The following is a 26,430-nucleotide window of genomic DNA, read 5'->3' on the forward strand; positions in this document are numbered from 1 at the left end:
AACCCCAAATATGCGATTTGGTGGCATATCTGATTATAACCTCTGTCAAATAATATATCTCATAAATCGATTAATTTAGGCCAAAACCCCAACCAAACAAGTTTACAAACAAGTATAAACCAAAAACAACTTGAGAATGAATATTTTGCATATTGCTCTGGGTGTCATGTAATGTTTTGACGGCCTATATAGGCCCCCTAATACTATGAAATTGTCCATTTTACACTACTGCACCAGAAGAATATATTAAATTATTATAAATCTGAAGTTTGCTCTAGATATCTATGCCATTAAGTCTGATCTGTGTTCAGAGTTACTTTTATTTTTGTGATTTTTTTGTCAATGGATTATTTAGAAATAGAAAATTTAATTTATACTGTGTACTATTACGGAATTTTCTGCCATACTAACTGAAGTTAACCATACAGCATACTATTACTAGATAATCACTGAGTAAATTAAAATTATTTTGAATTACTGAATGGTTTAAAATTAGTGATAGTGCTTCAGTAAATATTTTATTGGTTGGATTAGGCATACCAGTAAAAGGGGAAATGTGATTTTGAATAGCATAACAGTATTAGGCTTACTGTTTTATTAAAAGCTTATTGCAACTGAAAATTAAGCAAAATAATATTTTTGTTATGAAATTTGGAAAGGTATATAACATACCATAAACTTAACACTTAAATTGTTTACCACAAGTAATTGTAGGCCTACAAAGAATCACATTTTTCGATACACAATCTTAGAAAAAATTAGGCTTGTCCATTATCCTTTTGCCAGAATAGAACAGATTCTTAAGAAAATATAGTTAGTTCCTTCGCACATGATTCTTTTTCAATTGCTTTTAATGACAACATATGAATCTAAATTTATTTTATTTGGTAGACTGTAGGCCTATTATTGTGTTTGTAGATTTTATTGGTTTTTACAAAAAATATAGAATGTAAAAAGAACATGTGCAACTACAGACTGTAAAGCTTACTATTTAGAATTTGATCCTTTAAAAATCACAACTACATGTAATTCTAAAATTACGAAAATACTAGATAGCATGCGATAAAGAATGCAAGGTATGATTTGGTTTACATTGAATCGCAACTACTTCTTGCCTCCAAGGGCCTACAATTTAAATTACCAGGTAAAAAAATACGTATATTAGACCTATGACATGTCATGGAGTCAAGTGGCGTGGTTTCGATTTCCCGCTTGTAAGAGACAAGGAGTAGGGTCGCCTGTCCAACCTCGTTGGTTTTCTCAGGGTCCCCCAATTTCCTCTCACTGCTAAAAAAATACCCATCAAGTAAATTATTGAAATAAAACTGGACCATGTTAGTCCCGAAATTACCTAGTTTGTGTCGAGTGGACGTTAAACCAAATTTCTCTCTAGTCTCTCCCTACATTACATTAATAGCACATTGATTTCATTTGATTTAGCTTAGACAAGTTAGAGCGAGAGGTCATATTATCAAGATAAAGACGTATAGATCTACTTCTAGGCCTACAGTACTCAGTACTCTACATTGTAATATATCATAATATGCAATATAATGCCAATTAAGCCTAACCAATCAAATATGAAAACATCTTTCACCAAATATGTACTCTTACAAAATAAAATTTTTGATTGATCTATATTGCTGTTCTTATAATCGATTAGATCTATGTTATTATGGCTCAGTATTTATTATATATTTATAGCACTAGGCCTAGCACTCGACTATGACTCGTATCTAGACTGGATAACTTGCTCTAGAGTAATACGTCAGACTCGCTCCTACGTCACTCCTTTTCTGACTTGCATATTATCTATATTGAAGTCAGAATACCGCATTGACGTAGGAACGCAGGTTGTCCATTCTTCAGGAATGCGGAATTTTTTTAATCCCTCAATAGCCCCTAAAATTAAAACACCCGGCCAGTCTGCACCATTAACTTTCAAACTCACTTGCCCTGTGGGCAAGTACAATGACAACGTTTACTTGCCCAAAATATTTTTACTGTAACGACAGCAGTCAGATGGAAATGGTCAATTGAAATAAAAAAAGAACAAAAAACATTTTTTATTAGATCATATATTTTGTTATTCATTAAGATAAAATGTTCAGCCTTTACAATTCATTTTTTTTAAAGGCATGAGAGCTTTTGATGCATCTGATGAATTTTTATCTTTTCGTTCGCAAATAGATGTGACATGAACGTCAACGTGTGCCTTGGATAACTCATGTGACTGTATAGTGTCAATCCTAAAGTTTCCAGTGATCCCATCCACAAATCGGTTATTTTTATTAGTTTTGATGCAGTAGGAACAGGTCATAGAGACAGAATCATTCTCCCTCTGGTTCACATTTAACCACTAACCAGGGCCTCCCAGTTAGCCAATGTTGTTTAAATTCACGTTTACGTGACACTGTTTCATACCTGCGCTTTGATTCTGCTACTACTTGAGCAACATCGTCACCGGATCCGCGTTTCCTATTATTCAATGTCTTGCCGGGCTGTGCCCCTTCCACCCATCTTAACATCTCCCGACGACAAAGAGTGAAAGACAAACAACAACAAAAAATCAAAAGTCAAGGAAAACCGTCAACAAAGGTCACATTTCCAAGGTCATAAATGTCAAAGCGGAAGTAGACAAGTATTAAATGGAATTGTCTCCCTTGGAGTAGAAACTGCGCTCCACCGCGTTTCCTCGATCTTTTACCGAACCCCAAACTTTAACAGTGTGAGCAACGGGGAAATGGATATTTTTCATTTTTTTTAGCGAAATTTTTGCGTGTCATCTTCGTCAATGTACATTTGTATCTAATTCTATTGAAAAACAGTACTGTACCGGCGGGCAAGTCCCAATGAAAGTTTTACTTGTCCGCCGTAAATTTTACTTGTCCCGGGCAATCGGACAAGCGCTAATGTCGCAGACTGCCCGGCATAGGACCTACTCTGGGTACCATATCCACCACTCGGATGTTTACATTTTCTTCTGTTCAACTGCAAAACGTCTTCTTTAGCCGCCATGTTTAGTGACATTACAGACAAACCAAGATGCAGTGTGCGACCTACTTTTTATGCAAATGAAGCAGTCACCACTCTGTTATTTTTTAAATGAAATGAAATGGGGTTTAACGTCCTACTGTTCTGCTCCGAACTGGGCTAATGAAGACGGCATACGCCATGCAGTGTGCTATGAGGGAAATTTTGCCCGGACAGCGGCACTACGGCCTACTCTTATATCGAATTCCGACTGTCAAGGGATCTTTTACGTGCACCCCAATGTGTACAGGGGACCTCGGTTTTTCTTCCCATCCTTGTCAGGTCCTCCGTCCTGCATCACTGACAAGGGGGAACCACGCTGGGAAATCTGGATGAACTTTCTCAGCCAATGCAGGGATCGAACACCCAACCTCCAGGCTAGCGAGCCAGCATCTTACCCACTTAGCCACGTGATCCCCCTGTGTATTTTTACTCTGTGATATATGGGGATCTGTAATGAGGCGAGAATAAAGATAGTCACCAAGATTATCCCTATTTTTGTTTATAACCATCCTCTTAATGAAGACCTGTTAGACATGCAACATGGTGTCAGAAGTGGAGGACCGGGGGCCGGGGGCGGGGGGTGGGGGGTGGGGACTGATTTCAATGGTAAATTTTCATCAAGATTTTACATCAAATGAGGAATTTCAAAAGTCGAAAAGTTTCCGCCATTTTGTCTCACTCTCAGACAATTACAGATCTAGGCCCAACTCTAAATAATCAAATTTGATTACATTTGAAAGGCATATTCATAGAATCTATATTGTCTGCATATACTGAACAATCATGAACAACCTCCCTCCTCCTGAAAAACTCAGTCTTGAAGGAAATTTAGAAGAAAATTTTCGTCAATCCAAGCAAGCAAGCAGTGATGGGATTTCAAAAAATTTCATGTCGGACATTTTTTCCCAAAAATAAAGGGGCATAATTCTTACCGTAATTTAAGCAGACGTTTTCAAAACACAATTAAGAATCACGTGTCAACAAAATATATTCAAATTCATATGTAAAAAAAAATAGGTGCACCTCGTTATATTTCAAATTTATGTCAATAATATTCCTACAAAATTACATGACATCGTAATACTATAGAATTGGCAGCGTGCCAATCAAGGCAGAATAGTAGTTAATCAAGGTAGGTGTGTAAGACGATATAACACGATAAATAGTCGATCACTTAATTACCTAACAAATCCAGCCTAGTATCAACGATAATCGGGTTGCACGGTAGTTATACACTCAGTACACTATGTTAATTTTGGAATTTGAATATTATTCACCATGTCTTGATGTCCGATTGGGCATATTCCCGGTCGGACAATTTTGGGCGTTTCGAAAAAAGATTCGGACAAGTCCGGAATATACGGCTAAAACCCCATCACTGATTCAAAGTATACCTCGTAGCTGCTGGTCTCGACAGTAAGTCAGAGTGCGTAAAACTAAAGCCAACATCTTACAGCATGTCATTGGCCCCGAAGCCATAAAAGTTTCCGATGGTTTCCAATGGAAGGAAAATGAAGATAAAAAGAAATTCGAAGATATTCTGAACAAGTTTGAAGAATACTGCACTCCTATGAAAAATCTCACAGTTGAAAGAATTAATTTCAATACCAGATATCAAGATAAAGATCGCATAGTGTGTGGTATCTATGAAAATAGACCATTAAAAGATTTGTTGAGAAAAGCAACCCTTACTTTAACGAAAGCTGAAGAATACTGTAAACCAGCAGAAGTCACTCGAAGTAAATCATTACAGCATCATCAGGAAAACCGCCATTTGAAGGGAATCTTCATCAAGTTCATGGTCATGCTAAGTCACATTATCAAAGAAAACCAGCTTTTCCAAAGTTCTCTTCGTACAGCCATTCAAGAGCCACCGGTCCGCGTCAATCAAGCACGAAAGCGGACTGATATAGACATTCAAAGTGTCAGAATTGTGGTAAAGAGCCGCATCAACGAAACTTTTGTACAGCTAGTAATGTAAAGTGTCTAGCCTTTAAAAAAGAAGGGACATTTTCAGTCAATGTGTCAGGCAAAGTAAAGATGAAGTTTCTGAAACAGAAGAGTAATGAAGTGGACAACAACAATTTCAATTTTATTGGTGCGGTTGAATCTTCATACTCTCAACCAATAAAAGATGATTGGAGCGTCACAGTTACAGTGGATCATACCAAATTACTTTTCAAGGCAGATTCAGGAGCAGACGTCACAGTTATCCCGAAATGGCTATACAGGAAAATTTTTCAACATCATCGACTTGAGTAATACTGCTTGTCAATCACTGGGTGTAATAATTTTCACGGGTGAAATTAGTGATCAAGCGTCGATAGAAGAAAACTTTCCTGAACTTTTTGATGGTTTAGGTAAATTAGATGAAGAATATGAAATCCAGCTAGCAGATGGAGCTTTTCCTTACTCTGTGGATGCCCCTCGAAGTGTAGCTTTGCCATTAGCGACTAAGGCCAAAGAAGAATTGAAGAGACTTCAACGTTTAGATGTCATAAAACCAGTTGATGTTCCAACACCTTGGTGTGCACCTCTATGCGGCATTCCTAAAACAACTAACAAGGGCCATAACTCTAGAAATAATTGACGGAAATTGCTGAAATTCAATAGACCTGTTTCACAAATTTTAATGATGCATATAAATTTCATACATATTGGATAACTTTCATCAATCAAGCATTAACAAGGTTGAACAAAGTGAAACAAGGGCCATAACTCTAGAAGTAATTAAATCATAGTAGAAAAATCCCCGGTAACAAACTTGACAAGACTGTGTGGATATAAAAAGATTTTATCCAGGACGCGTTTCGGGCGTTCGCCCTTTATCAACTGGTTACAAAAAATGATCCCGTTACCGGGTATATATAGACAATACAATTATTGCGCATGCGCATAACGTTGAGGATTAATAAAATTAATCCCTATACTGGGATTATAAAAATAATAATGATATAATATAGACAAATTTAAGATCATTAATGTACTTAAAAAATCTAATAAAAAAATGATAAATATGAATAAAATTGATGTACAAACAAAATTTAATTACTTAAAAAACAAAATAATCAAATATATATAAACGGTGACTATCATCAAAGGACTGTAGTCAGGTAACATCAATGGCGGTAGTTTCCTTAGAGATGAATACGTATAGTCTCGCTCATCCGGAACCTCCTAGTTTTCAAACGTGCAGAGGTAGAATAGGCCTATACGTATGGAGTTTTACTGCGATCGGTTATGAATTCAAAGGAGTAGTTTCGTAGCTAGTGGTTCAACTCTGGATCGCGAAATCGGTGATGTTGATGGGCGGTAGATCATATTACGAGTAAATAGGAAGGTTGTTGGTCACCTCTATGAATAAAAATATATTCTGTAGTTTAGAGGGCCACGGGAGAAAAATGTACGACGTATAGCTTAAAGGTGAAGTGGTTAGTAGAATAACAGTTTCTCTAAAACGGATGCTGTAAAAATAGACTGTTGATTTGGTTTCAATAGGTATTCCTCGATCTGGTATATACTCATACTGGTGGTATTAGTTCTTCTTAAGGGTGAAGTTAGGTTTTTCTAAATCAAACCCAAGTGTGTATAGATTTATCTTCTAATTTCTTTATTATTGGTATAGTGGAAACTTTAAATCTATTCTGCTTAAAGTTAAAAAGGTGAATTCGATAATAAGTTTTCGTATTATGTCAAAAAAATAGGTGGTATCTAGTAAAGGAGAGTTCGACATTTTTTACTTGGTTTTCGTAAAGTTTCTAGCTGCTAATAAAAGTAGTTGAAAAAACGTTTCAGATTCAGTATCGTTCTAGGTGTTTTATTAGGATTTTCTTCTTCCATGCTGGTAGGTTGAGGCTGTAGAGAGGGTACGCCATTGGCGTTCGGGTGTCTCTGGAACGTGTGAAGGGATCCACAGAGGATGCTCAATCGTCCGTAAAATAAAATAAATAATCCCAAGAAGATGACGAAAAAAAGAGGGGCGGAAGAGTCCCCATAACAGTGCAAGCAAGTCTGGATCTCAGTGATGCATCCAAGGAAAAACAGGAACAATTCCTTGTAGATAAATCATAGTAGAAAAATCCCCGGTAACAAACTTGACAAGACTGTGTGGATATAAAAAGATTTTATCCAGGACGCGTTTCGGGCGTTCGCCCTTTAGACAAATTTGTCTATATTATATCATTACTATTTTTATAATCCCAGTATAGGGATTAATTTTATTAATCCTCAACGTTATGCGCATGCGCAATAATTCTATTGTCTATATATACCCGGTAACGGGATCATTTTTGTAACCAGTTGATAAAGGGCGAACGCCCGAAACGCGTCCTAGACGTAATAAACGGAAATTGCTGATATTCAATGGGCTTCTTCGTTTCACTAATTTAAATAATGCATATAAATTTCACAAAGATCGGTTGATAACTTTTGGCGTTAGAGCGTTCATAAGGTTCAATAAAGTGAAACAAGGGCCATAACTCTAGACGTAATAAACAGAAATTGTTGAAATTCAATAGGCTTCTTCGTTCCAAGAACAACCTACTTCTTCGTTTCAAGAACAACCTATATCAATTTTAAAACCAGCGGCTGCCAGGCAGGATACGCCCACATTTTCGAGAGATGGATAGAGAACAAGCTATAAAGAAAGTGATTTTTCCTACAATCAAGGGCCATAATTCAGCAAATTACAATACGATATGCGCAAATATCGAAAGGAACCAAGATCTTTTGGTTATAAACTTACATTTCAAGTTTCAACAAAATCGGATAAAAATTGTGACCTCTATAGGGTTCACAACCTTGATATACCATATTTTTACACGAATATCAAAAGGAACCAAGATCTTTGGGTTATAAACTTACATTTCAAGTTTCAACAAAATCGGATAAAATTTGTGACCTCTATAGGGTCCACAAGCTAAAAACGTGATTTTTCGTACAAACACGGGTCATAATCCATGAAGTTTCGATCCGATACATGCCAATATTGATAGCAGCCGAGATCTTTTGGAGATAAACCTACATTTCAAGTTTTGTCAAAATCAGATAAGAATTGTGACCTGTAGAGTGTCCACAAACAAATTGTGGACGAACTTCCGGACGTCTGGGCGGACAGGGGCGACAACAATATACGTCCACATGAAAATGTGGGCGTATAACAATCGGATCATAACTTTTGGTGTTAGAGCATTCACAAGAAATTGTGGACTATGGATGGACGAACAGACGGGGGTGATGGCAATATACGTCCACATTTCAATGTGGGCTTATAAAAACCCAGTCACTGGTCAACGCGAAGTTTCTGCTGTCTGCATAGGTGTTGATCTAACCAGGTTAAATAAAGCTGTCAAACGCTAGAGACATATGTTACCCTCTGTTGAACATGTATTAGGACAAATGGCAGGTGCATTGTGTGTTTTCAATATTATTAGATGCAAAGAGTGGATTCCATCAAATCCCATTAACTGAAAAGTCAGCACTCCTCACTACTTTCATGAGTCCCTATGGTCGATTCTGTTACAACCGACTACTCTTTGGGATTTCCAGTGGCCTGAATATTTCATGAAGCGCATATCCAGAATATTACAAAGCATTGATAGAGTAGCCTGTCTCATGGATGATATTGTTGTATACGGGTCATCATATGCTAAGCATGACAAGAATCTAAAATTTTGTTCTTCATAGACTTCATAAACATAAACGTACCTTGAATAAATCAAAATGTCAGTGGCGTACATCAGAGATCAGATTTTTAGGACAAGTAGTCAGTGTAGATGGAATCAAAGCAGACTCAGGCAAAATGTCTGCCATCAAAAAATTCCCACAACCGAAAATGTTGGTTACATAAGGCGACTCTTGGGAATGGTCAATTAGCTCTCAAAGTTTATAGAAAACTTGACTGCTCTTACAAAACCTTTACTTCGTTCTGGTTCATTGTGGATATGGGACACACCCCATTTCAAGCAATCATAAAAGCTTTAACCAACAGTTCAGTTTTAAGTCTGTATAATCCGGAATTGGAAACTATAGTGAGTGCTGATTCATCCTCATTTTGACTTGGAGCTGTCATACTACAATGACATTCAAGTGGATGGAAACCCATTGCTTAAACATCACATAGCTTGACGGACACTGAGCAAGAAGCCTTAGCTACAGTTTGGGCATATGAAAAATTTGAAGATTATCTACAGTAGAACTTGTATTAAGCAAGCACCCAAGGGAAATATAAAAATGCTTGCTTAATGGAGGTTCTCTTTGACTAGAGGTATCCAATATTGCCCCAACCCCTACCACAAAAAATAAAGATATAGATTGCATATATTTTTTTATTCATGTAGTATAACAATAACAATACATGTACTTTTTATCTAGTTGTGAATTCAAAGTAGGGGCCCGACTAATCACCGAAATTCACCGGAATTCATTTACAATCACCGGAATTCACATCTAATCACTGGAATTCACATCTAATCACTGGAATTCACTTCGAAAATCCTGGTTTCCTCCCGGAAAACTAATTTATTTTAAATGTATAATACATTATAATATAACGAATCACTAATTTGATCTCTCCACAGGCCAGATGAAGGCGCTGTAGGTGTATTTATTTGGAAAGACTACCGGAATTCATTTCAAATATGTGCATCGTAACGTAGGGCGCGTCGGATTACCCAATAGGCCTAACTCCAAAATAACAATTTGCGTCGAATGACCCAATAATTTCAAAATAGCATCCAAAAATGTTGACTGTGGCAACACAAAATAACAATTTAGTTGAATTTAAGAATCCGCGCTGCTTTGTGCCCAAATCGGAGGTTCACAGGAGATAACTCGTGTATGTGATTTTTGTTGACAAGAAACTAATGTATCGTTGCAATTCGCTGTAATGTATTGTAATTGATTAATAGTTTATTAAAATAGTAATTATATGCATGAAACATGTTATGGTATATAGCTATATACAATTTCTTATTATAGCTATATCTATTTATTTATAATTGCAAATTGTGTCGATTGTCACTTTCGGTCATCGACATCGTAACTTGTTTTGAAATAAATAAATGAAATCAATTTAGATAAGTATCGCTGACAGTTAATTTTCTCTGTTCAGATTATTCCCATGTTATGATAGTACATGTATATTATGTAGTGTGATTGTATGTGATTTGTCTCATTTTACAATGACATTATTTAAATTTGATATGATTCGTAAATCCGATATTTTGATCATTAAAGGGAGATTACTCGATATATGTTAAGAAAATCTTGTATTGTAACTCGTCTTATTTTGAGATGTTTTATGTGTAGAACATATTTGTAATTCATCAAAAAGCCTCTTTCATCAGCATTGCAGTCCTAATTTTAGCTTACAATATTATTTGACCAAATCCATACACCGGAATTCATTTACAATAATTTACAGCCTAGACCAATTCGTAAACCGTCACAATTATTGAGCTTTATTCACTTCAGTCCGGGCCGTCCCACGCTGCATTTATCCATGTTTTAAAAATATGAATCATGTTTTATAAATTCCCGAAACACACACACAACTAACATATGATTGTATGTGATAATTCTCAGTAGTTTTGTTATCGAATATACTATAAAACTACGAAATTAAAGAGATTTGGTTATTTTTACTCTGTGATGTTTAGTGACATTATACAGACAAACCCCAAGATGCAGTGCGCGACCTACTTTGTATGCAAATGAAGCAGTCGCCAATCTGTGTATTTTTACTCTGTGGATATACTAGTTTCTTGTCAACAAAAATCATTGTCTGCGATATCACCTCGGTGGAAGCAGACGTAAAATACAACTAACTAACAACAACAACAAAAATCACATATACACGAGTTATCTCCTGTGAACCTCCGATTTGGGCACAAGCAGCGCGTCTTGTTATTTTTTATTTCCACAGTCAACATTTTTGGAATTACTGGGTGTTTTTTGGGAGTTATTGGGTAATTCGACGCAAATTGTTATTTTGTGTTATTTTGGCGTTAGGCCAATTAGGTAATTCGACGCGCCCTACTTTATCATGACATAAGTCATAATCATGATGCATATATTTGAAATGAATTCCCGGTAGTCTTTCCAATTAAATATACCTACAGCGCCTTCATCTGGCCTGTGGAGAGATCAAAATAGTTATTCGTTATATTATAATGTATTATACATTTAAAATAAATTAGTTTTGTGGGGGGAATCGGGGATTTTCGAAGTGAATTCCGGTGAATTGTAAATGCATTCCGGTGATTGTAAATGAATTCCGGTGATTGTAAATGAATTCCGGTGATTAGTCTATCCGCAAAGTAGTCGCGTATACATGTTTGTTTAGTAATACTGGATCTCTAGCCCCCCAATATCTATTTTACTTTCATCATACTGAATCATAGCGTCTAAAAGCGTTTCAAAATGTCGTGAATTTGAGTATTTCCCACCCCAACTATTTTAGCGATTACGCGACCACTTAATAAAATCTTGGTGCTTTTTGTGCTGACATAAATTAATTATGTTTGGGTGCATTGGGAGCGAACATCAATACTTGCATCGATAAATTTGACCGTCGCTGAATCTTGCGCCGAACGAAAATTCTTTACTCAAATCTCGAACATATAACTTCTGTAAACTTGTCATTTTGTACCAACCTTCGATACTACTGTCTACCATTGTGATGCATTCTATAATATTTATCCATTTTTGTGAAGAAAATCGATGAATTAATTTTATTTTATCAAAAAAGCACATGAACAAAAAACCATCGCTGATTTTATCAGCGATTTACAGGGGGTGTAACTCTGTATGTAATATTATAGGGGGCGCTAAAACATCTGTTTAACAACAAAGTGGCAATGGAAAAGAGATACTAGATGATCGTGACAAAACTCTGTACTTTCATTTTATTCAATCAGTATCAAATAATGTGTCCTTACGCGTGAAAACAATGATCAGGTTAGTCGTTTAATAAAACAAAAGATTAATAAACAGATAATCCCGGGTTGATTGTTATTTTTACATTTCTTTTTACCTGATCAGTGGGGGTCCAGTTAATTAACTACTACTCACGATATTAGCGGGAGTGTTACAAAAAAAGAATGACAAGATGGTATCATTCAACAATGGCCGTTGAATGGTCGATGTTTTGTTGAATTTATTAGTAAAATAGTGACCGCTGGCCGCGTTGGAGGAGTGACAGTTGAAACAGTAGAATTTTTACAGGGGGAATTAATCGTGATGCCAATTGCACGCATTGAACAGGTGCGTGTTTAGTAGGGGTTAAATTACTTAAAAATCACTCAGGGGGATTTTTTGGTGCTCGTTGAAGCAAGTGTTCGCTGATAAAGAGTGCACGCCCGAGCAAGTTCTACTGTACTTGGATTACCAACGTTTCTAATAGAAACCGATCACAAACCCTTAGTTTCATTATTATTAGGAACTAAAGATCTAACTAATCTACCAGTACGCATACAGAGATACAGAATGCGACTTATGCGTTATTCCTATTCAATAGTTCATGTTGCTGGTAAGAATTTATCCATAGCCAATTGTTTATCCAGAGCCCCAAGCTCTGAACCGACTGAAAACGATATTGATTTCCAGAATTCTGTTACGTCATATCTAAACTTAGTTGTGTCAAATTTTTCCTCCTCAGATAAAAATTTGCAAGAGATCCTCACTGAACAGTTAAATAATGATGTGTGTAAACAACTGTATTCCTTTTGTATGCATGGTTGGTCTCGAGACATTAAAAATGTTGATATTGCTGTAAAACCCTATTTTCAATACAGAAATGAGATTTCTATAATTGACAATTGATTAGTTTGTGGATCCAGAATCATTATCCCTCAATCCTTACAAACTGATATCTCGGGTAAAATTCATGAAGGTCATCTCGGCAGTACAAAGTGCAACAAGTTAGCTAAATTTGCCGTTTGGTGGCCAGGGATCAGCAAAAGTATTTGCGACTTTATTAAGAACTGCGATGTGTGTTCTGCAAAAGCTATAAATGAACTTGAACTGTTGAATCCTACAGACTTCTCTTCAAAACCATGGTGTAAACTTGCATCCAATCTGTTTGAATTTAAAGGTGCACATTACCTACTTGTAGTAGATTACTTTTCTCGTTATATTAAGGTAGCAAAACTCGCAAGCCCAACTTCATATAATGTGATTACACATCTTAAATCAATGTTTTCACATCACGGAATACCTGAACTATTAATTAGTGATATTCCTCAGCAGAATTTCCTTATTTCGCGAAATGATATGGATTTAATCATCAAACAAGCAGTCCGCTACATAGCTCTGGAAATGGGGAAGCTGAACAAGCTGTCAGAACTGCAAAACAATTAATGGACAATAAAGATCAGACCTGTCAACTCTACCGCATCATGTGGTAAAGTGCCGTGAACAGGCCTCATGTACCGCTCTACTGTGCGGTAGTAGATTTCTACCGCATTTTCAAACAAAGAGTTTTTAATTTTCTCGCCAAAACTATGGAACTAAGGGAAGCAACTCTTTGCATGTAAACAATAAAGATCGCGACTTTCGGTAAGGTATAATTTAGCTAAGAGATTTGTTCTCAAATTCTTTTCAACCTATTTTAGAGTTAATAAAGCGGATATAATTATTGGCACATGTTCCAAATACTCTTAAAATGCGTAGCGATAAACTGAACAAATAGCGACTAATTTACTGCAGCAATGGCTGACATTTTCGTTTGCGCGCATACCTACGTACAGCATCTAATACAATACTTCGAATGCAACACAACCTGGAACTTTCATTTCAAGATGGGAATACGTCTTGACGATTCTGAATTACACAGAACACTCACTCGAATAAATGTAAAAGCAGATTTACGGAATCATGGGAGAAAAAATCCCGTACATTGAGAGGATAATCACCATGCCCATGGGGGGCATGATTAAATCGATACCAATATTTGGTCGTTTGCAAAACTATTTTTTTACGCCCCCCCCCCCCCTCTCTATTCCTAATGTAGAAATGTACAGCATCTAATACAATACTTCGAATGCAACACAACCTGGAACTTTAATTTCAAGATGGGAATACGTCTTGACGATTCTGAATTACACGGAACACTCACTCGAATAAATGTAAAAGCAGATTTACGTTATCACGGGAGAAAAAATCCCGTACATTGAGAGGATAATCGCCATGCCCATGGGGGGCATGATTAAATCGATACCAATATTTAGTCATTTGCAAAACTATTTTTTTACGCCCCCCCTTCTCTATTCCTAATGTAGAAATACTATAGAATCTTACATGAAACAATATTGACAAAAACTCTTGGAATGGGGAACACACGTCACAAGGATATTTTTAAAATCATGCTAAGTTAAAACAAAAGAAAAGTGTTACTGGTAGGTCTACTGCCAGTACACTGGACTGGTAATTTTAATTATTTTCATTTTTACATTACTAATTTCTGTAGGCTACATATTCAATTTTGGTTTAATTACATAAAAAAATTTAGATATGGTTACCATTGCTTGTGTATATTTGATCTATTACCCATTTAATGCAATTTCTAAATTAATTACCCTTGGAAGTGCGAATTTACATGTTTTTGGAAATCTACTGCCAAATCATGGTTTCTACTGCATTTTTTACACTACCCTACTGCATTTCAGCTCTGAGGGGTTGACAGGTCTGATAAAGATCCATATATAGCATTTTTAAATTACAGAAATGCACCCTTGCGAAATGGATACAGTCCAGCAGAATTACTAATGGGACGAAGCCTGAATTCCAAACTACCTGTCATATCACAGGTACAGAGTAAATGGGTGGATGTGAATAAGCTAAAATCATGTGAAGGCGATTCAGTATTTTTAAAAGACAGAAATGAAAGATAGGTTGCCAGGCATTGAAACATACGGCCACAGCAGCTATATCGTCCAGGCAGACAACAAGAGTGGTCGCATATTTTTACTTTTTTCGGTAATGAAACATTTATAATACATTAAAATCTGATTACGAGTAACAACTCATTAAGTAATTATCAGAAAACCATTAGAATTTGTTTGGTTTTTATAAAGTTCTTCCACATGCTAAGGTTTAGTATACGAAACTTTTAACATCATGGATTTAGCTGTTCAAGTCATAAAGATTCATTGAAAATCAATATACTTGTTCGTCTCAAGACCTTAAACTCTGTGTATCAATCTGAAGTCAATCGGATGATAACTTTAGCCTCTAGAGCGTCACAAGATTTTTCAAAGTGATTAAGGGCCATGACTCTGGCAGCAATTATCCGAAATCGTTGAAAATCAATATGATTCTTTATCTCATGGCCTTAAACACTGTGTATAAATTTAAAGTCAATCGGATATTAACTTTAGCCTCTAGAGCGTCCACAAGATTTTTCAAAGTGATCAAGGGCCATAACTCTGGCAGTAATTATCGGAAATCGCTGAAAATCAATAGGCTTCTTCGTCTCATGACCCTAAACACTGTGTAGAAATCTAAGGTCAATCGGATATTAACTTAGCCTCTAGGGGGTCCTCAAGATGTTTCAAAGTGATTAAGGGTCATAACTCTGGCAGTAATTATCAGAAATCGCTTCTTCGTCTCAAGACCTTTAATACTGTGTATAAATTTAAATTTAATCAGATATTAACTTTACCCACTAAAGCATTTTTATTCGCCCACATTTAAACGTATAAAAATGCGATTTTTCGTACAATCAGAGGCCATAATTCAGGAAGTTACGGTCCGATATGCGCGAATATCAAAAGGAACTGAGATCTTTGGGTTATAAACTTACATTTCAAGTTTCAACAAAAATCAGATAAAAATTGTGACCTCTATAGGGTCCACAAGCTAAAAACGTGATTTTTCGTACAAACAGGGGACATAATCCATGAAGTTTCGATCCGATACTTGCCAATATCGAAAGCAGCCGAGACTTTTTTGAGATAAACCTACATTTCAAGTTTCGTCAAAATCTGATAAGAATTGTGTACGTCCGGACGGAAATGAAATGAAATGAAATGAAATGGAGTTTAACGTCCTACTGTTCTGCTCCTCCTAACCTGGGCTAATGAAGACGGGCATACGCCATACAGTGTGCTATGAGGGAAATTTTGCCCGGACAGCGGCACTACGGCCTACTCTTATATCGAATTCCAACTGCCAAGGGATCTTTTACGTGCACGCCAATGTGTACACGGGACCTCGGTTTTTCGTACCATCCGAACGACTAGACAGCTTTCCTTGTCAGCCCCTCCGTCCTGCATCACTGACAAGGGAGAACCACGCCGGAAAATCTGGATGAACTTTCTCGGCCAATGCAGGGATCGAACACCCGACCTCCAGGCTAGCGAGCTAGCGTCTACGTCCGGACGGACAGGGGCGACGGCAATATACGTCCATATGAAAATGTGGGCGTATAAAAATAGATAATTCAAACAAAATATGCTGAAAATTTCAGTCAAATTGCTTAACTCTGAACTGAGATATTAGCCATTGAATTTTAGACTAGCCTCGGTCATTATTACTGACATTGGTATGATAACTAAGTCTCGATTATCCATTTTTACCTTAAATTATCCATCACAAAATGCATTCAAATCTAGTAAATATCGCAGGCTAACGATGACATTGAGAGTTGATTATGGTCTGAATAAGTTAAATAATGTCCAGTTAAAAATTTAGAGAACATTTGCAGATTTAGCTCTTGCATAATGCATGTTTAAAAGGGTTTTTTTGTCTTGAAATTGTTAGTTTTTTTCTTTGCTCAGCCCTATATTACAGTTAGTAAATATTTTGAATGTTATACAACTGTGCTTACAGCAACACATGGGACTTTTTGAAAACATATCACTTGAAAGGAACCCTTCTCCTTAGTTACACTCACATGTATCCTGTGATGTATTGAGAAAAGACACCACTTGTAATTGCTCATTGTTGTTAATGTTCTTTATTTCACCTTTTTATAATTATACTTTCATTTTACCTTTATCACTTTACTTTCACTTTGTTTATACCGGAAGTGGAACTCTTCACTGAAGGAGTCCGGGTTAGTGTGAAATAAATATGGTTGACAGAGTACATGTGTTTTATTGAATAAGAGCCAACTTTAGCTGATTAACAATTGTTACATAAACAATTAAAGTAATTTAAAGCAACATTGCTCTGAATCACATGTTTTTATGGTAGATAAGGGACAATCTTTCCTTTTCAACATTTCCAGATAACTGCTACGGGGAGGGGGATGGGGGAATGAGGTTCCACATCACACTTTTCTGCACCAACCAATGCATGTCATGTAGAACGACCATTTTTTTGTCTAAATCTTACCATACCGATAATAAATGACAAAGTAAAACTTTTAATAATTGTGATTCACAGCATATAATACGTTAATGGAATTCCGCTGAAAAAAGGTAATAGCCTACAGCATTACGGTACTACTAGTACTATCCATGTTACGTGCTTATCAGAATGAAAATTTGCACGTCAATCCTTCTGGTGAATGTCTTCGGGAATACGCTTTTGCACTTGGAAATCCACTTTGATAATTCAAAACTTATTTATTTGTATTTAATGTACAGTAGAATCTGCATTAAGCAGCCACCCAAGGAAATTTTCACGACTGACCACTTAACGGGAGTGGTCTCTTAATAAAATCTCGGTGTTTTTTTGTGCTGACATCAAGTACATTTTACGCTTGGATGCATCGGGAGCAAATACCAATACTTGCATCGGTAAATTTGGCCGCCGCTGAAACTTGCTTGGAACAAAAATTCATTACTCAAATCTTGGACATAACTTGTCATTTTGTACCAACCTTCGATACCTACTTTCTATCATTGTGATGCATTCGATAATATTTATCCATTTTTGTGAAGAAAATCGATGAATTAATTTTATTTTATCAAAAGATAGGTTGCCAGGCAACGAAACATACGCCCACAGCAGCTAAATCGTCCGGGCAGTCAACAAGAGTTGTCGCATATTTTTACTTTTTTCGGTAATGAAACATTTATAATACACTAAAATCTGATTAAGAGCAACAACTCAAAAAACAATTAGAATTTGTTTGGTTTTTATAAAGTTCTGCCCCATGCTAACGTTTTGTATACAAAACTTTTAATACTGTATCATGGATTTAGCTGTTTCAAGTCATAAAAATTAATTGAAAATCAATATACTTGTTCGCCTGTGTATCAATCTGAAGTCAATAGGATATTAACTTAGGCCTCTAGAGCGCCCACAAGATTTTTCAAAGTGATCAAGGGCCATAACTTTGGCAGTAATTATCGGAAATCGCTGAAAATCAATAGGCTTCTTCGTCTCATGACCTTAAACACTGTGTATAAATTTAAAGTCAATCGGATATTAACTTTGGCCTCTAGAGCGTCCACAAGATTTTTTGAAGTGATCAAGGGCCATAACTCTGGCTGTAATTATCGGAAATCGTTGAAAATCAATAGGCTTCTTCGTCTCATGACCTTAAACACTGTGTATAAATTTAAAGTCAATCGGATATTAACTTTGGCCTCTAGAGCGTCCACAAGATTTTTTGAAGTGATCAAGGGCCATAACTCTGGCAGTAATTATCGGAAATCGCTGAAAATCAATAGGCTTCTTCGTCTCATGACCTTAAACACTGTGTATAAATTTAAAGTCAATCAGATATTAACTTTGGCCTCTAGAGCGTCCACAAGATTTTTTGAAGTGATCAAGGGCCATAACTCTGGCAGTAATTATCGGAAATCGCTGAAAATCAATAGGCTTCTTCGTCTCATGACCTTAAACACTGTGTATAAATTTAAAGTCAATCAGATATTAACTTTGGCCTCTTGAGCGTCCACAAGATTTTTTGAAGTGATCAAGGGCCATAACTCTGGCAGTAATTATCGGAAATCGCTGAAAATCAATAGGCTTCTTCGTCTCATGACCTTAAACACTGTGTATAAATTTAAAGTCAATCAGATATTAACTTTGGCCTCTAGAGCGTCCACAAGATTTTTTGAAGTGATCAAGGGCCATAACTCTGACAGTAATTATCGGAAATCGCTGAAAATCAATAGGCTTCTTCGTCTCATGACCTTAAACACTGTGTATAAATTTAAAGTCAATCGGATATTAACTTTGGCCTCTAGAGCGTCCACAAGATTTTTTGAAGTGATCAAGGGCCATAACTCTGGCAGTAATTATCGGAAATCGCTGAAAATCAATAGGCTTCTTCGTCTCATGACCTTAAACACTGTGTATAAATTTAAAGTCAATCAGATATTAACTTTGGCCTCTTGAGCGTCCACAAGATTTTTTGAAGTGATCAAGGGCCATAACTCTGGCAGTAATTATCGGAAATCGCTGAAAATCAATAGGCTTCTTCGTCTCATGACCTTAAACACTGTGTATAAATTTAAAGTCAATCAGATATTAACTTTGGCCTCTAGAGCGTCCACAAGATTTTTTGAAGTGATCAAGGGCCATAACTCTGACAGTAATTATCGGAAATCGCTGAAAATCAATAGGCTTCTTCGTCTCATGACCTTAAACACTGTGTATAAATTTAAAGTCAATCGGATATTAACTTTGGCCTCTAGAGCGTCCACAAGATTTTTTGAAGTGATCAAGGGCCATAACTCTGGCAGTAATTATCGGAAATCGCTGAAAATCAATAGGCTTCTTCGTCTCATGACCTTAAACACTGTGTATAAATTTAAAGTCAATCAGATATTAACTTTGGCCTCTTGAGCGTCCACAAGATTTTTTGAAGTGATCAAGGGCCATAACTCTGGCAGTAATTATCGGAAATCGCTGAAAATCAATAGGCTTCTTCGTCTCATGACCTTAAACACTGTGTATAAATTTAAAGTCAATCAGATATTAACTTTGGCCTCTAGAGCGTCCACAAGATTTTTTGAAGTGATCAAGGGCCATAACTCTGACAGTAATTATCGGAAATCGCTGAAAATCAATAGGCTTCTTCTTTTTCTCAAGGCCTTAAACACTGTATATAAATTTAAAGTCAATCGGACATTAACTTTAGCCTCTACAGCGTCCACAAGCAATTGTGGACGCCGGATGGACGGACGGAGGCGACGACAATATATGACATTTCAATGTGGGCGTATAAAAAGCACATGAACAAATAAAAACATCGCTGATTTTGTCAACGATTTACAGGGGGTGTAACTCTGTATGTAATATTATAGGAGGCGCTAAAACGTCTGTTTAACAACAAAGTGGCAATGGAAAAGAGATACTAGATGATCGTGACAAAACTTGCGGCTTCGTCGGTACTTTTAGTTTATTCAATCAGTATCAAATAATGTTTTGTTACGTGTGAAAACAAAGATCAGGTTAGTCGTTTAATAAAACAAAAGATTAATTAACAGATAATTAACGAAGTTATAATGTATATCCCTGTTTTTGGTTATAAACATCCTCTTAATGAAGACCAGTTAGACATGTAACACTAATCTGAAATTCAACCAAGACATTCACATAATGAACATCTGCACTAAGTTTGAACATTAATACTCAATCTGTATTACAAAGCATTAACAAATAATATTGCTTATTTCTCCTGAGTCTGAGCAGAAAATGCTCATCATCAAACTCATTCAAGAGATTCACCAAGTTTGAACAAGTTTTATCTCATTGAAATGCTAAGTTGTGAGATAGATGTAAAACTTTGAATTTTGATATTTGTGATAAGATAGATATCTCCCTCCTGCATGATATTCTATGAATGGTGGTCTGAGAATTGTGTCTGTTTTTGTTTACACATGTTATGAATAAGATGAAAGGTTTACCTTGAAGATAATGATTCACCTATAAAAACTTCATTTAGGGCAAGAACCGGTAAAACTCTCTCTCTTCTGTTATTCTGAGAAATAATTACAGGATAGCGCATTTCTTCATTTTCTCCTATATGTTCTGAGAAACGATGTTCTGGAAACTTTAATTGTTGATCATGTAACTCTATAGGTTCTTCATTATCATGTTGACCAGACATAGTAATTCTTATCCTCTGTCTCCATTTCCATCTGAACAATGAAAATAAAAATATGATTACATTTACATATAATATATCTCAGAGAGAAATCTATATATGCAAAAAGAGAAAATTTGTTAGATTGTTTGTGTATCCATTATAGGAAACCAATAATAATCAGGTTTTTTTACAAGAAATTTAATGATGCTGTTTATTCTGCATTTTGTGCAGTATTTAATGATAAAATTGACAATAAATAATTGGTGTTAGCCAAGAAAGATTCTCATGATTTTTCCGTGTGGTTTCCCGTCGTTATGGTGGAGGACAGAGGGCCTGAGAAGGAATAGTGTCTAGTCAGCCGGATGGAAAAAAATAATGAGATCCTGTGTATATGTTGATGTGCATATAAAAAAAATCCATGACAGTTGAAATTTGATAAAGAGTCGGTAACCTGCCGTTACTAGGCAAGATACGCCCACATTGTGACCTCTAGAGAATCCACAAACCAAAAAGCACGTTTTTTCATACAATCACAGGCTGAAATCCAGGAAGTGATGGTCTGATATGCGCAAATAGCGATTGGAATCAAGATCTTTGGGACATAAACATATATTTTAAGTTTCATCAAAATCGGGTTACAATTATGACTTCTATAAGGTCCACAATGGTATCACATAATTTTACGCAGTTTGTGGTCCAATTTTCACAAAATTGGAACTCAACCCTCATTACGGTGACAAATTTAAATGTTTTTAAAATTAGATAAAAACTGTGACCTCTGCTCCAGAGGGTCCACAAGCTAAAAACGTTATATTTCGTACAATCAGGGGCCATAATCCAGGAAGTTACAGTCCGATATCAAAAGGAACCACGATCTTTGGATTATAAACATATATTCCAAGTTTCATTAAAATTGGATAAAAATTGTGACTTCTAAAGTGTCCACAACCTTGGTATTACATACTTTTACACTACAGTAGAACTTGTATTAAGCAAGCACCCAAAGGAAATTTAAAAATGCTTGCTTAATGGAGGTACTCTTTGACTAGAGGTATCCAATACTGCCCCAACCCCTACCAAAATGCCGTGAATTTGAGTATTTCCCACCCCAACTATTTTAGCGATTACGCAACCACTTTTACTTTCATTTGATAACTGTATCACTTTGACACATTAAGTGTCAAAACTTTTCAAGTAGGTGGAAGAACTTTACGAGGCGTAGTAATATAAGACATATTGATAAACAATGTCTTATCAATTCAGACTCTTTCTTATATATCATCATTGGTTTGGATATGAATAGAATATTGATTAATGGTTAAAATTATCAGCTTGGGGTGTGAGTAAACTTGTTAATTAGTGATAGTTAGTTCAAGCCAAGCGAGTAAATCGTGTCAAGATTAGTGACATTTCAGTCTCGTTCGCTCTAGCGAGAACGTGATTCTCCGAGATTCACTATGATGTACTCGCTTGCACGCGTTGAACAGGTGCGTGTTTAGTAGGGGTTAAATTACTTAAAAATCGCTCTGGGGGATTTTTTGGTGCCCGTTGAAGCAAGTGTTCGCTGATTAGGAGTGCACGCCTGAGCAAGTTCTACTGTATTTGCGTACAAGATGTCTACAACTTTGGTATTTTGTCCGGCAGTTTGGGTCAGATTTTTACGAAATTTGAACTCAACATTCACTGATGTGTGAAGGTAATATATTTAAACGATTTTTAAAGATAATTCCCGCGTACAAACTTTGTTATTTGATGATATATATGGACTAAAAACATATTCAAAGTAACCAATCAATCAAAAATTTGCTTCAATTCCCTCTCAAAACTTTGTATTCACCGGGGATACCTATAGCTATAAGTAAGCTGTTGTTAGACGCAATGTCTGTCAACTTAGCTTCATTGTGGGAGGGTCAATTTTTCAGAATGTATTTATCATTACTTACTGTTTATTTACCATACATATTGAGGCCTAAGTAAATTCTTAATTATTTCTGTCAATTTCTTTTTCCGCCGTTTAATTGCAGAGTCTTTTGTACATTGACACCCCTCAATGTTCCCAAAACCACCTAACCATTTGAGCAAGAAATAACAACTGCTCCCTCACTGAAGCTGGCACACAATAAGCTGGCAGATAAGGCTGCGGTTAATTAATCGTTTGTTTCTCATGACCCACCTGCATGTCCGTTTTCAACCGTAATAATTACGCACGTCCATAATTATTTGGTCAAATTTAGTGAGGTCCAAAATTTAAGTCCTTTAAAACTATATTTGTTTGCCTTTAAATATAAACAATGAATTAATGCATTAAACTCCACTATTTATCGATGAACATGACACTGTAGGTGATATGTAAAGTAGGCTAGAATGGGAAAAAATACACAGAGTCCATCCGTAAAACCGGAAGTGATAAAGCCGTATCATATCAATCATCTATACCAAGGAATGGTAGCTACAACACTTGCTAAATGTACACAAAAGGACACAAAGATACAAATAAATGTAAACAGTTTGATTAAAATAGACAAAATAATAAAAGTATTTATATTATTATGATGCCATGTGCCGATGATGGGTTCAAAGTTGAAGCGTAAACATACAGGCTATTGCCATAGCATTGGTACTATCTTCCTTCACGGCTAGAGAAACAACCACGGGTGTAGTAAATTCTTTAACTGACCTGTTAAATAATCTAAATTATTTTGTATTTAAAAATCCAAGGGTATGCTTTTAATATTTTTATGTCAGAACAAATCATCAACCAGTTTCGAACAGGTCATTTCGTAACCTAGAAGCGTATCACTAACTGACCAAGTAACTGACATTAGTTATTGCTGAAATAGAAACAGCATTAAGCTAAAAAAATTAAATTTCATCTCAATAATTAATAATTACCGCATGTAGCATGTATATTTCACAAACTTAGGTCATGAAAAACTGACAATTAATTAACCGCGGCCTAACAGTCGGGTTGCCAGTTAGTGATACCCAAACAATTTTGCCCAGTGCTTGCCCCATGGGCGTTTTTCGTTTAATCTAGTATTTTTCTAGTAAGATTGGGTGTCTATACTTTCCATATATACCAAATTTGATATACTTTTATTTGAAATAACCACCCGATAAATACTTTTCTTGGAAAGTATCTTTAAAATTGAATACAAATTGTGTCTTGTAGCGAGCTAAAAATGAGATTATTCCAACAATCAAGGGCCATAACTCTGGTAGTAATTATCGGATATCATTGAAAATCACCGTGCTTCTTCGTCTCACAATTTCACAATTTCATATTTTTAAGTTATATTTTTAAAATGTATTAAAATAAAGCCCTAAAATAGATGGTATCTATAAACAGCCCTACCTTGTTAAAGAATAATCCTGTAATTCACTATTGCCAGTTGAGAAATTGGCAAAAATATCAATTTCAACTTCAAATTCAAACGTTTGAAGATAGCTATTCCATGGTGGGGAATAGGAAAAAAAGGGAGGTAATTGGGAGGTAATTGTATTATTATATCCGGTGTTAAGATTTTTAAGTGTGAGAAAGATAACCTATGATCGGATAATAGTGAGTTGACAACCTAGTGAGCAAAAGACATAGAAATAATTATGTTTTGACTTTCTTACATATCAGTGAAAGCACGTTCATTTCTATTGTAAGTATGTAAATAATTTTTTCTGGCACATTTGTATTTTCATAACCTGAGAAAAGATCATTTGGATGGTACTAACCCCTATTAAGTGACCTGTTTGAGTGTGGTATGTGTCACTGTGTATACCAATCATGAGATTTTGTTGCAGTCATGGTCGTCAACCGAATTTCTTATACTGTGCGAGCTTGATTTCCTTATGGTATGCTGGCTTATAGTGTCCCAGGTTGATCTCGGTGACGTTTCCGTATATGTTATTTAATGTCACTCAAAATTAAAAAGATAGGTTGCCAGGCAACAAAACATACACCCACAGCAGCAAAATCGTCCGGGCAGTCAACAAAAGTTGTAGCATGTTTTTACATTTTTTCGGTAATGAAACATTTATAATACACTAAAATCTGATTAAGAGTAACAACTCATTAAGTAATTATCAGAAAATCATTAGAATTTGTTTGGTTTTTATAACACTGACAGTAATTATCCGAAATCTCTGAAAATCAATAGGCTTCTTCGTTTTATGACCTTAAACACTGTGTATAAATTTAAAGTCAATCGGATATTATCTTTAGCCTCTAGAGCACCCACAAAATATTTTAAAGTGATCAAGGGCCATAACTCTGGCAGCAATTATTCGAAATTGTTGAAAATCAATAGGCTTCTTCGGTTCATGACCTTAAACACGGTGTATAAATTTAAAGTCAATCGGATGTTAACTTTGGCCTCAAGCGCGTCCACAAGATATTTTGAAGTGATCAAGGGCCATAACTCTGGCAGTAATTATCGGAAATCGCTGAAAATCAATAGGCTTCTTCGTCAATCGGATATTAACTTTAGCCTCTAGAGCGTCCACAATTGCTTGTGGTCGCCGGATGGATGGGGGCTATGACAGTATAAAAATCACATCAAAATTTTCTTGAGGTCCTAAAGCGGGCCCCAAACCCCACACCTGAAGTTTCCGCCGCCTGCAGCAACACGCTGAGCAGCGCTTCGTTTTCATGACTTCGTCCCTCAATTATCAGCCCCCCCCCCCCACTTCGGGAACCGCTCCACAGCCTCTGTATTACACATTTAATGTCTTGAATGGCATGATAATCTATGTTGATATTTGTCATATTTTAAATGTTGATTACAATATAATTCCCTAAAGTGATCGGCACATGTCTATAATAGATGGAATTGTTCACGCTGTAATGAATGATACATCAAAGCGATAGCTTCTTGACCTGTCAACAGTGGCAATCACGTGACATTCTCCCGCCATTTCCAGAACTAGTTAAAAATAAAACATCTTATTCGTTTGTAATTTTATTAGTTAATAAAGTATGATCTATATTATGAGTTATCATTTGTTGATACAAATTATGTAAAAAAAAATTTAAAGTAGCCTAGCATAACTATACAAATCACTAAATTATTTCTTAATTTTTATCGGCATCTAGAAGCGGGAATGTCTAAGGGATATCTCCTCTTTCATCCTTCATTCCAATCACGCGTAAACCATGTGATATTTTCCATCCTTTTCCAAAAGTTCTACTTATTATGATAGTGTGCAGACAATACCAGCAGTGAACTAAATAAAATAAAGTAAAAAAAATGCCGCGAAGTAGTAAGATTTGGAACTATACACGATAAGCGACACTGATCAAAGTAAGGCCAAATGCAAGACTTGCATGAGCCATTGTTGATCTCTTCTTTGTGATAGACAAATAACTGTTTTGGGGATTATTGTTTATTTCATAGTTTATAAATTTATCA

The 26,430-nt window shown here is 36.0% G+C and overlaps 1 protein-coding gene across 2 annotated transcripts in view; it reads right to left on the reverse strand.

Annotated features, from left to right (window-relative positions):
* LOC126817210 (NAD kinase 2, mitochondrial-like) overlaps positions 1–26,430 on the reverse strand; it is a 199,450-nt gene that overhangs the window by 38,755 nt on the left and 134,265 nt on the right. For both annotated transcript variants that reach the window (XM_056100100.1, XM_056100099.1), the window contains one exon: positions 20,847–21,080. In XM_056100100.1, coding sequence (XP_055956075.1) covers positions 20,847–21,080 — 234 coding nt within the window. The remainder of the gene's footprint in view (positions 1–20,846; positions 21,081–26,430) is intronic.

This window comes from Patella vulgata, chromosome 4, assembly GCF_932274485.2.
Source record: "Patella vulgata chromosome 4, xgPatVulg1.2, whole genome shotgun sequence".
NCBI lineage: Eukaryota > Metazoa > Mollusca > Gastropoda > Patellidae > Patella > Patella vulgata.